At 36.0% G+C, this 14401-nt stretch overlaps 1 protein-coding gene across 1 annotated transcript; it reads left to right on the plus strand.

Moving 5' to 3' along the window:
• Nucleotides 1–462: 462 nt before the first annotated feature.
• LOC110815203 (protein EPIDERMAL PATTERNING FACTOR 2-like) lies at nucleotides 463–1333 on the plus strand. The gene is made up of 3 exons (XM_022042881.2): nucleotides 463–652; nucleotides 769–818; nucleotides 909–1333. The coding sequence occupies exons 1-3, from the start codon at nucleotides 565–567 to the stop codon at nucleotides 1089–1091; spliced, it is 321 nt and encodes a 106-aa protein (XP_021898573.1). The 5' UTR covers nucleotides 463–564; the 3' UTR covers nucleotides 1092–1333.
• The last annotated feature ends 13068 nt before the right edge of the window (nucleotides 1334–14401 follow it).

Below are 14401 nucleotides of genomic sequence, written 5' to 3' on the forward strand. Positions count from 1 at the left end.
TTCATTTTCAGAAATAAAATTTAAAAAAAAAAAATATTGTATTAGTTTATCCGAATCAGAGTGATCCTTCCCAGGCATCCCCCATCTAAATCTATAGAGTTTTCAACGTAACTTTTAAAAATCTTTAGGAGTCAGATACACACATATATACACACGTATGTATATATATATATATATGTCCAGTACATAAACTATACGTATATATTTAAAATGGTCCATGGGATTTAATGAGTTAAAACTTATTTTGGATCAGGAAGTTTTCAGAATGTGTACTGATGGTCTTGCGGGTTGCCAATTTTGTTTTGTATATATACAAAACAATATTGCAGAGGTTTTTATTATGGAAAGACTGCTCAGAAGCACTTGAAAAGAGAGGCATGGATCATGTGAATTGCATCTGCAGGTGTACCTTCCTTCTACATTTATAATCCATTTCCCTTCTCTCTCTCTCTCTCTCTCTCTCTGTATATATATATATATATATTCCTCCTCAAGTTCTTTCAAACAAACTCTACATAATTATTTACATATACACATATATCTACTCTAGAAACTCTTTAAAAGATGAATAAGTACTACGGCTTCTCCATCATGGTGATTCTCTTTGCGCTTGTTCATGATATTCTGCCCGCCTCTGCATCTCCAAATCATTGTAATCCTTTTTCTCTTCACCTAATTTCATCTATATATATATATATGTATATGTATATATCCAGACATATATGTATAATTCATGGTAATAATTGTTAAATCTAATTAACATTTCAGTTCGAGTCCAAGAACAGGGTGCTGGGTATCAACCTCGTAAGCATAATCAGGTTTGTATGAAAACTACATATACATAATTAAATTGATAGTTTAGTTATTTTAAATATATGTGTATGAATTGTATAAATATGTATGTACAGGTGGAGGTGCTGGGCATGGACTTATATCCAACAGGATCAAGCTTGCCGGACTGCTCACACGCGTGCGGACCATGCTTCCCATGCAAGAGGGTGATGGTGAGCTTCAAGTGCTCCACCGAGTCCTGCCCCATTGTTTATAGGTGCATGTGTAAAGGCAAATACTACCATGTCCCTTCCAATTGATACTGACCGTCCATTAATCACGTGTTGAGATATCTACACCCTCCATCAAGATTGATTAGTTAGTGGCTACTTTTAATTATTTATGGTTGTGTAGGAAGTTTATTAGATATTTTTATTTCATTGTTCGGGTGTTTTATGGATGATTTTTGTGAATAGGGGATTAGTGAGTTCAATTAGGAGGATTTTGCTCTCTTGATCCTGTATTAACATTTTTATTTGTTTAAGAGGATAATTACCAGTTAGTTTTCTTTTTTTTTTTTTTGGAGATATATATTTAATGTTAATTATCATAGATAATAATTTTAAAGTAAAATTTAAAATATATTAAATTAAATTAACGATTCTAAATATATGACCTAATATTAGATTATTAAAAATACATATATATTTTTTTATTCAACATTTATTTTGGGCTGTGAAGGTTGCGAGTTTGGTGAGCCCTTGAAAAGGGAATACCGAATATGCATGATAGGGACCATTTCGCTAAAAGATCGTGACAAGTCAGCTGGAACACGTGGCAGTATATGATTAGGTCTTTAGTCCACGTTCGCACTCACTTTTTTAACTTAGTTTCTTCAATATATATATATATGTTTTTTTAAATAAATAAATAAATTTTAAAGAAGACACGCTTTCTTCCGCTTGAAGTTGCTTACCTATGTTAAATTCATATGGTGGGCTGAGATTGAGAGGTACATAAAGCCTGTTTCCATTATTTTATTTATATATATTTGATATTTATACAAATTAATTTTCAAGTGATATTATATAAGATTGAAAAGTATATGTTAAATTTATCGTATTTGACAAAGTTCTAAAGATGAGAGTTCCCAAGAATCTTGATGTACCTTTGGCACCATTTTACTTTATTATAGTTTAATCAAATTTTATAAAATATTATGGACTTACCCATTTTATTTCAGAAAATAAAATATTTTTTTATGAATTATTATTTAAATAAATGTAATTTTACAATAATTTTAATAAGTCAGTATACTTGGTAAACAAAGAGGAATTAATAGTAAGAAATTTATGCGAAAAATTAAATAAAATTGGTTTCTTACATGTTGCAATTTTAGATTTAAAGATTTCAGTTAATTTAATGAACTAATTATTTAATGTATAGAATATAAATAATTAAGATATTGTGCATTGATTTTAACGGTGATATAAATAACCTCCGTCTTGGGTTCCAAAAGATTATGATTATCCCAAGAATATTCTTTGGATCAGAAACCCAAACTTTATTAGGTCATAATTCATAATAATATTGAATTTATATTAAAATATTATATTAGTCTTTATATCATTTTAAAATATTTAAATTAGTTCCCATATTTTGTTTTTGCAATTTTAGTTTTTGTACTTTTAAAAAATAATTTATTTAGTTTCTAACCATTAATGCACATTAATACTATTGGTGAAAATGTCATATGGATTTAAATTTAAGATATTTTGTATTTTGATTGGATTATAAAGTTTAATTTTTAATTATTTTTTATAAAATATTAAAATATATATATCTTAGCTCAATTTGGTTAATCTCTTCATTTTGACATTTAGAGTAGTGTTTAATAACTTGGGAGACTATGATACTATTAGCAGTATTAGCAACAAATATATAATCAGCGACAGAAATACAATCGAAGATGAAACGATGGATGATCGATTGGGCATAAAAGTTACATAGTACAATAGAATAGGTGTAACACCCTAAAATGAAATTGTAATATAATTTAAAATTAATAAATATAATTTTTTAATTTTTTTAATTTAATTTAGCGTAAAAATGAAGTAAAAATTGAAGAATGATAAAATTGAAAACAATTTTGGGAAAAATGGGTGAAAATTTGGATTCTGTAGGTATTTTTAAAAGAAAATTCGAAAACTAAGGGTCAAAATGCAATTTTAAAAAGTTTTGCCACGTCATATGCCCGGTCAGCAGGCTCGATGAATCAGGACGCACCGCATGACAGCGGACGCTGACGCAGTGCCACGCAGGCGATTCTTGTGCCCGCGATCGAATGGCCCAAATCCGTTCTACGCGCACGGACGACCCAGATGTGTTCCCTCCCCAAACACGATCGGACAGTCAAATTTGAATGCGATCAGACTGTTCAGATTAGATCGCGATAGACGGCACAGATTCGATGAATGCGATCGGACGATTCAGATTAGATCGCGATAGACGGCTCAGATTGGATCGTGATGAACGGCTCCAGATTCTCTCCCTATTTAATTGCGATCGGACAGTCCAGATCAAACGCGATAGATGGCTCAGATCAAAAGCAGATGGATATAAATAACCCCCATCCACACCAAACCCTAACCCTAGCCACTAGACCCCCTCGCCAGAGAAGAAGACCCAGCCCCCAGAAAAGAGACCGCCACCACCCACCGCCGTACCGGAGCCCTTTTCGACTGCCAAAAAATGTTAAAATTTTTTCTTTTACTCGAAATTCAATTCTTAACACACCCATGGCCAAATTGGAGCAAAAGGACCGGCCGATTGGCCGAAAAACGTGGGCAAAGCTCAGCGGCACCGCTGCGGAAAATTTCACAAAACACTTCCGATGAGGGCCTTCCCGATTCCCGTGCTGCGTGATTTTTCTATCTCACCATTTCCTTCTCTACATGTTGACCGGAGCAAAACACCCAACCGCAATGTGAGTCGGAGGAGCCGCCGCACCGGAGAAGCCCACCGCCGGTGAGTTTCAGTTTTTTATATTTTTTAGGCCAACCGAGGCCCTTTAACATGTTTTCTCGCATGGATCGATGCAGAATCGGCCGAACTCGGCTGAAAACAGCCGACTCGAGGTGGACCACCGTCGTGCCGGAATTTTAAAATTGGCCAAGTGGGTCTTGTGACTAATTTTGGGTTTGTTTTGGATATTTGTAAGTACTATTAGTACGTTTTAATTTTTGAAAAAAAAATTCAGGGAACCCGAGAATCGCTCGTAGACACAGTCGAACAGCTTAACTTTTTTGACATCAAATCGATTAAGAATCCCTCACCTTATTCCCTATCATAAAATTGAAGTTTAAATAAATAATAGTCCAGTATTTTATGCGAATGTAGAAAATGTGCATAATTAATTACGGATTATTAATCGAGCCAAAACCAGAAATTATCTACTGTTGTTTGTTGATTGTTTTTACAGTTTATATGCATGATTGTATCTTATTAATTTGTTTTATGACTTTGAATACATGTATGGCTTATTCTATGTGTTTACGGCTGAATTGGAAAAAATAAAAGTTTAACGGTAAAAATTGTGTGATTAAGTGAATGGATAAAACATCAGCCTTACTAGATATCCTAGGAGATGCTAGACGGACAAGGTACATAGGGAACCCTACCGTAAACGGTGTCTCATGCCGGACGGGATATTGAGACTTAGTAATTTAGGGCTCATACCGGACGGGGTATGGGGACAGCCCGCTTCACCCTCATACCGGACGAGGTATTGAAGTTTTGTAATTTGGTGCTCATACCGGACGAGGTATGGGAACGGTCCGTAGTGGAGAATGTTAAAGGAAATGATTCATGTATAGTAAGGACATCCCTATGAACCCCCATGGATACTAGCAAACTGGTAAAAAGAGAGACAATTATTGTTTGATTTATTGATGATGGATATAGAATTATAATATGTGCTATGTTATTGATTATACATGAGATCATTCCTTATTTAACCATTTCAGATCAAGAGAACCAAATTCCAGAGCTCGAACCGCAAGAGGATTGTGAGTAGATGCTAGTTTTCTTTATTTTCTGTTTATTTCCTTATTTCTTGTATTTTTTTTTAAAGACTGAATTCCGTAACTCTGTTTGGTTCTTTAAGTTATTGTGTATGGAATGTAAATCTTGAATATTTATTACGCTTCTGCACTTAATTTATAATTTATTTCTTTTGGATATTTTTGGAGTTGTTACAGTTGGTATCAGAGGCACGTTTCTCGAACTCATTCCTTACACAAAATTCTTAAGGAACACGAAAATAATGGATTATCACTCAACCATTCCTTGTGAAATACAAGTACAGATAGATGATAATAGGAAGACTCCTACTAAACAGAGCAACCCGGGAGGGTTCGCTTAGAGAAGATGTTGACCGGATATTTGAGATGCTGGAGAGACTCATTGCTGCCCAGCAGGGACGGGAGGAAAGGAATGAGCTACCTGACCCTCCCCTGCTGCCACAGGTTAACCCACCCCTGCAACGAGAGGATCTTGAGCCACTCCGGTATGACCCTGCTCCTCCACAGTACCACCCGACACCACCACAGTATGATCCGGTGCCCCCACCGTATCAACAAGTACCATTGCAGGGCCATCCAGTGCATCCTCACCACGGCCCAGTTCCTCTTCCACTGGATCCAGCTCCTCCCATGATGGACCTAAGTTACATAGAGAGGTATAAAAGATTAAACCTATATACTTTTGCAGGGGGATCCTCTTTTGAAGATGTCAAGTACTGGTTAGAAGAGACAGAGAAGGCCTTCAAGACCTTTGAAGTGATTCCCGAACAGAAAGTCATCCTTACTACCTACATGCTAGTGGGAGAAGCAGACCGCTGGTGGGAACTCAAACAGACCACCCTACCTATTCCAGTTACTTGGGAACAGTTTCTGACGGTCTTTCATTCAAAGTACCTTTCATAGCATCTCCGACATCTGAAGGAGATGGAGTTTGTACAGTTGATCTAGGAAAACATGATTGTATCAGAATATGTTCGCAAGTTCCTAGAGTTGGGCTGATATTCTCCTGATACATTGTTGGATGAAGGTAGGAAGGCTAGAAGGTTCAAGTGGAGTCTATGTCCAGAGATCATACAACAGTTGTTTGTGCTTGAGCTCAGTACTTATTCGGCTGTTCTGGCCAAAGCACAGTTAGTGGAGAGGAGCCTTCGTACCTTCTCTCAAGCAGCAGGGAACCTTAGGCCCTCAATTCCACCCTATAAACTAGCATCGACTGCACCTGTTCAACAAAACAAGAGACCTAGATTGATGATTCAGGATCCCCCTCAGGCTCCAGTGGTAGGATGTGGTAATATCTGTCAGCATTGTGGTAAGGATCATGGGGACCGATCCTGCTATCGCCTCAACAACACCTGTCGCATATGTGGTAGTGCCCAACATTATGCGATGGAGTGCCGGAAGAACCAGAATCAGGCCAGACCTCTTATCCAAGGCAGGGCTTATAATCTCACCCAACAGAATGCAAAAGCCAACCCGGACGTGATACAGGGTACGTACACTATCTGTAACTATCTTTTTCATATTTTGGTTGATACTGGTGCATCGCATTCATTTATTTCACATATTTTTGCATCAAAATTTAATATATTACCTGATAAACTTGATTCTGTATTATTTGTGTCTACTGTTAGGAGTACGACACTATTGGAATAAGTTATATACAGAGTCTGTGTCATAGATATAGTAGATAAGAAATTGAATGTGGACCTAATAGAATTAGACACAGGGAAATTTGATGTAATTTTAGGAATGAACTGGCTAGCGGCATATCATGCCGCCATAGATTATTTTAGCAAGAATGTTGTATTTAATCCTTCTAATGAGGAGCCATTTACATATTAATAAAATCGTTTAGCATAAGATATTTGTATTCAAGAGATTCTGGTAGTCCGAGATTTTTCAGATGTGTTTTCAGATGAACTACCTAGACTACCAGTGGACAGAGAAGTCGAATTCACCATAGATCTTCAGCCAAGCACCCTACCGATTTCGGTTGCTCCTTACTGCATGAGCCATGCTGAGATGGAGGAACTGAGGAAACAGATCACTGAATTGTAAGATAGTGGGTTCATCCAACATAGTGTGTCCCCTTGAGGTGCCGTAATCACATTTGCAAGAAAGAGAGATGGGACGTTGAGATTATGTATTGATTATAGAGGTCTGAACAGAGTCACGATCAAGAACAAGTATCTCTTCCCCAGGATTGATGACCTCTTTGACCAGTTGTAGGGTGCCTAGGTCTTCTCCAAAATAGACCTGTGTTCAGGTTACCATCAAGTAAAAATCAGGGCAGAAGACATCCCCAAGACAGTCTTTCGAACTAGGTATTGACACTATGAATTCCTAATCATGCCATTTAGACTAACCAACGCTCCAGCCATCTTCATAGACTTGATGAATAGAATTTTCAGACAATTCCTAGATTAGTTTGTTATTGTATTCATCGATAACATCTTGGTTTATTCAAAAAGCAAAGAGGAACACGTCCACCATCTGACTCAAGTTTTACAGGTTCTCAGATAAAAGAAGTTGTATGCAAAGTTGAATAAGTGTGGGTTCTGTATTGAGCAGACTACCTTCCTATGACACATCATATCAAAGGATGGAGTGTTAGTGAACCCTAAAAAAAGTGGAAGCAGTGCTCGGTTAGGAAAAATTAACATCGGTTAAGGAGATTCATAGCTTTTTGGGGATTGCAGGTTATTACCGCAGGTTCGTGGAAGGGTTTTCTAGTCTAGCTGCTCATCTGATTCGGATCACAATGAAGAATATCAAATTTGAGTGGGACGAGAACTATGAAAAAAGTTTTTTAAAACTAAAGAAACGACTGACTACTGCACCTATATTGGCCTTGCCGAGTGGATCAGGTGGATATACAGTTTACAGTGATGCCTCCTACTTAGGTTTGGGTTGTGTTTTAATGCAGCATAGGAAGGTCATAGCCTATGGGTCCAAACAGTTGAAGAGTCATGAGAAAAACTATCCTACCCATGACTTAGAGCTTGCCGCAATCATACACGCCTTAAAGACTTGACACCATTATTTATATGGAGAGACCTTTCATATCTATACCGATCACAAGAATTTGAAACGCATATTCACTCAAAAAGTTCTCAACATGCATTAGAGAAGGTGGATAGAACTTCTCAAGTACTATGATTGCGATATCTTGTATCACCTGGGTAAGAGTAACGTGGTAGCCGATGCACTCAGCAGGAAAAGTGCAGGTACATTAGCCCATTTGATAGTTTCAGAATGCAGGCAGATAGGGGCCGCACAATAGGTACAGCTTCAGGACCTGAAGAGAGTCACATGTTTAGGCCACCTAACTGTTCAGCCTAAGTTAATCCAGAGAATAAGCGAAGCTCAGTCCGCCGATTCCACCTTAGTAGCCCTCAAGAAAGATGCAGAATAGGGATTTAACTCAGAATTTCGAGTCTCCGCCAATAGGTTGCTCAGATTCCATGATAGAGTGTGTGTTCCAGGTGATAGTGAGTTAAAAAGGGACATTATGACAGAGATTCATAGCTCAAAGTTTGTCATGCATCCCGGAAGCACTAATATGTACCAAAATATGTGGTCCCAATTTTAGTGGAATGGGATGAAAAGAGATATAGCTGACTTTATTTCTAAGTGTTTGGTATGTCAACAGGTCAAGGCAGAGCATCAACGCCAAGGTGGGCTACTTCAGCCATTACTAATCCCAGAATGGAAGTGAAAACATATCACCATGGACTTCGTGATAGGATTATCTAAGGCACGCTCAGGACATGATGTCATCTAGGTAATTGTTGACCGACTTACCAAGTCTTCCCACTTCTTGGCCATCAGGATGACTGATCCCTTGGACAAGTTGGCAAGAATGTATATCCATAAAGTAGTCAGATTACACGGAGTGCCAGTGACAGTAGTGTCCGACAGGGACCCCACGTTTACTTCTCGGTTTTGGTCTAGCCTTCAGCAAGGCATGGAAACAAAACTGTCTCTTAGTATTGTATTCCACCCTCAGACCGATGGAATGTCAGAAATGACAATCCGCACACTTGAGAATATACTTCGAGCTTGTGTTTTTAACTTGGGGGGCCATTGGGATGACTATCTACCCGTGATAGAGTTTGCCTACAACAACAGTTACCAAACAAGTATTGGCATAGCTCCGTATGAGGCATTATATAGGCGTCAATGCAGATCGCCGATTTGTTGGGAGGAAGTAGGTGATAGAAAGTTGTTCAGTGCAGATCTGGTAGAGAATACTACATCCAAAATAGTTAAGATCAGGAAGAATATTTAGACGGCTCAGAAAGGACAATTTGCACACTTGAGGATATGCTCTGAGCTTGTGTTTTTTACTTTAGGGGCCATTGGGATGACCATCTACCCTTGATAGTGTTCACCTACAACAACAGCTACCAAACAAATATTGGCATGGCTCCGTATGAAGCATTATATGGGCGCTCATACAGATCACCGATTTATTGGGAGGAAGTGGGTGATAGAAAGCTGTTCAGTGCAGATCTGGTAGAGGAGACTACATCCAAAATAGTTAAGATTATGAAGAATATTCAGATGGCTCAGAGTATGCAGAAGAGTTATGCAGACGTTTGGAGGAGAGATTTAGAATTTGAGAAAGGTGATCGGGTGTTTTTAAGGTCACTCCTTTCAAATGAATCAGTAGGTTCGGTAAGAGGGGGAAACTGAATCCCCGATTTATTGGACCATTCGAAATCTTAGACAGAATTGGTACTGCCGCCTACAAATTGGCACTGCCTCCAAAACTTTCCAATGTCTACAATGTATTTCATGTGTCAATGCTATGCAACTACAATCTGGACCCCTCTTATGTCTTGGTCCACGAGCCTCTTCCACTCTAGGAGGATCTGTCCTACGAGGAAGTACTGGTCGGCATTGTGGATCAAAAGAGCAGATTATTCCGCAACTGAAAAATTCCCTTTGTAAAGGTCATATGGCATAATCACACACCGAGAGAGGCTACATGGGAGCTAGAATCAGACTTCAGACTCCAATATCCCCAGTTGTTTGATTAAGAGTGAGAGAGACAAATTTGAGGGATCAAATTTCTTTTAAGGGGGGAGAGTTGTAACACCCCAAAATGAAGTTGTAATGTAATTTAAAATTAATAAATATAATTTTTTAAATTTTTTAAATTTAATTTAGAGTAAAAATGAAGTAAAAATTAAAGGATGATGAAATTGAAAATAATTTTGGAAAAAATGGGTAAAAATTTGGGTTCTGGGGGTATTGTTGAAAGAAAAATAAAAAATCGGAGGTTAAAATATAATTTAGGAAAGTTTTGCCACGTCAAATGCCCAGTCAGCAGGCCTGATGAATCAGGACGCGCCGCATGGCAGCAGACGCTGACGCGGTGCCACACGGGAGGCCACGCGGCCGATCTGCGTGCCCGCAATCGAATGGCTCAGATTCGTTCCCGCGCGCACGGACGACCCAGATGCATTCCCTCCCCTAATGCGATTGGACGGTCAGATTTGAATGCGATCAGACAGTCCAGATTAGATCGCGATGGACGATCCAGATTGGATCGCAATGAACGGTCCATATTCACTCCCTATTTGATCCCGATCGGATGGTCCAGATCAAACGCGATGGACGGTCCAAATCAAAAGTGGACGGATATAAATAACCTTTATCCACACCAGACCCTAACCCTAGTCGCCAAACCCCCTCACCGGAGAAGAAGACCCGATCACTGGGAAGCCGCCGCCACCTGCCGCCGCACTAGAGCCCTTTTCGACTGCCAAAAAAGGTAAAAATTTTCCTTTTTGCTCAGAGTTCAATTCTAAACATACCCATAGTCAAATCGGATCAAAATGACCTATCGATTGGCTAGAAAACATGGGCCAAGCCCGACGACACCACCGATGAGGCCCTTCTCAATTTTCATTCTACTTGATTTTTCTACCGTTGTGATCATCATTTCCTTCTCTACAGGTTGATCGAAGCAAAACACCCAACTGCAACGTGAACCGGAGGAGCCGCCGCACCGGAGAGCCCCGCCGCTAGTGAGTTTCAGTTTTTTGTATTTTTTTGGCTAACGAAGCCTTTTAACGCATTTTCTTGCAAGGATCGATGCAGAAACGATCGAAAATAGCTGACCTGAGGCGGACCACCGCTGCAGGCGGCGACACCGTCGCCAGAGCACGGCGGTCGAAATTTTAAAATTGGCCAAGTGGGCCCTGGGACTGATTTTGGATTTGTTTGGGACATTTATAGATATTATTAGCGTGTTTTAATTCCTGAAGAAAAATTTATGGAACTCGGGAATCGCCCATAGGCACAGTCAAACAATTTATCTTTTTAGACATCAAATCGAGTAAGGATCTCTCACCCTATTCCCTATCATAGAATTGAAGTATAAATAAATAATAATCCAGTATTTTGTACGAATTTGAAAAATGTGCATAATTAATTACGGGTTACTAATGAAGTCAGAACCGCAAATTATCTACTATTATTTGTTGATTATTTTTACAGTTTATATGTATGATGGTATCTTATTAATTTATTTTATGGCTTTGAATGCATGTATAGTTTATCCTATGGGTTTACAGCTAAATTGAGAAAATGAAGGTTTAACAGTAAAAATTGTGTGATTAAGTGAATGAATGAAACGACAGTCTTACTAGATATCCTGGGAGATTGTGGACGGATCGGGTACATAGGAAACTCTATCGTGAACGTTATCTCATACCGGACGGGGTATCGAGACTTGATAATTTGACTCTCATACCGGACGGGGTATAGGGACGACCCGCTTCACCCTCATACCGGATGAGGTATTGAGGTTTTGTTATTTAGCGCTCATACCAGACGGGTATGGGGACGGCCCATAATGGAGAATGTTAAATAAAATGGTTCACGTATAACGAGGACATCCCTATGAACCCCCAATGAATACCAGCAGGCTGGTAAAAAGAGTAACAGTTATTGTTTGATTTATTGATGATGGATATAGAATTATAATATGTGCTATGTTGCTGATTATACATGAGATCATGATCTGTAGAATATTATTATCTGTATATGCTGTTTTTATAAATTCCACTACGGTAAGTGGACGATAAATAGTTTTATGATTGATAAATGAATTTGCTAAATTTAGTACTTCATATTTAACCATTTCAAATCAAGAGGACCAAGTTCCAAAGCCCGAACCGCAAGATGATTGCAAGTAGATGCTCGTTTTCTTTATTTTTCGTTTATTTCCTTATTTCTTGTATTTTTTTTTAAAGACTGAATTCCATAGCCATGTTTGGTTCTTTAAGTTATTGTGTATGAAATGTAAACCTTGAACATTTATTACGCTTCCGTACTTAATTTATAATTTATTTCCTTTAGATATTTCTGGGGTCGTTACAATATGGATGAAACTACATGAGACTGGTGGCAAATTAAGGATTAGAGTCAAAGTGGTTGATGATGATAGTGACATAACGTAATAAGATGGTAATAGAATTTGAGAAAGTGATCCGTACGAAGGAAGATTAAATGAAGAACTCACACTATACACCGAGTATTTGATAAATCAAGATATTAAATCAGATTTAAATTTTATATTGATTGTTCTAGCAATGTCTACTTGAATTTTTATGGTACTTGCGGTATTAATTCAATCAGAGTGTAATATATGTCTAACTTGAATCTATAAGACACATTTACTAATGATTTTAATGTCTATTAATAGTTAATGATTAAATCAAAAAAAATGAAAAGTATAAGAACAAAAAATACAAAAAAAAAATAATACATTGACTAATTTTAATATTTTGAAATAATATATAAACTATTTAGTATTTTGGAATTAAATTTTATATTAATAAAATAAAATGCAATTTAGGAATAGTTAATTTCAAAAAATAACTAAGAGAGAGAGAGAAACAAATAAAATTGTGCAGAGAAATAGAAGAAGAAATGAATAAAATATGGGGAAGAATTCCAAGTCCTTTAAATTTCAAATAAAAATAAATTATAACTTTCTTGCCGGCTCGAATTGACCATACCCTGTTTTTATTTGAATGAAATGTGGAAGCACAAGATTGACAATATGAATTGACTCAATCAAATTGGTTCCATTCACTTTTATGATTTGTGGGGCATTATAATCCGAAACATTTAACAATTAAGAAAGTATTAGATTATATTATTTTATATAATAATATAAAATATTAACTTAGATTAAATGTTATTAAGAGCATTAATTTAATATGAAGAAAAATTAGGTAGCGAAATACAGCTTAATTACAATAAAATAATGTAGCAATCAACGCTTTTGAATTTGTTCTAATTTTGGGGAACACCAAAATTAAAATCAAATAGGACTGCAAACTCAAATTGGATTATCATCCAAGAATGAAAATAAAAAATTTTGGGAATAATTTTATCAAGTTTTACATTTGGATAATATCATCTAATATATATTAATGATGACGATTGGAAGAAGAGAATTTTATACCTAATCTTTATATTAATTAATTTCAAGTTGGATATTTATAGTTTGTAGTTTCATTTATATCTAAGAGTAGTGGCAACAGAGACTCAATATTTTTATTTGCGAGTAAAATTGATAGACCCGATTGACATTTTAATATTCTATAAAATACATCATTTTGCTTGTCGTTCAATTAATCTTACAAATATTCAACTCTTAAACATTTTCATGAACATAAATGCATATTAACTTAAGAAATTTACAAATTTTGAAAGATTTTATCCTCAATAAGTCTCTTTAGAAAATATTGTCTTAAAATTTTTTTTCTTCCAAGGTAATATCAAACCCAGTCCCTATTTTATTTATACCACAAACATAATTTTTGTAAATTATTTTTTAATATAAATTTATATATTCATCAATTAAATGATATATATATATACAAATTATAATATAATATAATAAAAAATAATTTTGTTTGAATTGAATTCATAACTTTTTTATAAAAAAAAAATAGATATACTAATTATTTAACTAAATAATGATATATACTTTCTGTGAACTATTTAATTTAACGAGAAGTGTTGCTTTTCACTCCCACGTACTGTTGCTGCAACTCGACCAAAAATTTTATGCAAAGTATATAAAATGTTATTATATAAAGTGTAAATGTTCATTTATTATTACATTTTTATTAATAGTTTGAAAAAAAAATCTTAGTTGACTAATAATTCATTGTAGTGCATTATTTATTAAGTTACTAATAAAACTGTAATATAAAATTACCGTATACCCATAATATAATATAAGATAATAATATGCATTAATTTGAATTATTCTATTTAACTAAAAACATATTTTATACTGTAATGTTATTATTGGAAGTGTACATAGATGTAATTAAATTAAAATTTTGGATGTTTTAGTTTGACAAAAATTTTAAGAAATAATTAAAAAAGCATTCAAATTAGATTCCAAAAGCTTTGGATATTCATTTTCAAAAATAATATCATCAGTTCACACTATATCCGTATCCAAGTATAGCACACACATCAAATTAATCACTTTTCCTTTCACTTAAGAG

This window comes from Carica papaya, chromosome 1, assembly GCF_054855325.1.
Source record: "Carica papaya isolate Zhongbai chromosome 1, ASM5485532v1, whole genome shotgun sequence".
NCBI lineage: Eukaryota > Viridiplantae > Streptophyta > Magnoliopsida > Brassicales > Caricaceae > Carica > Carica papaya.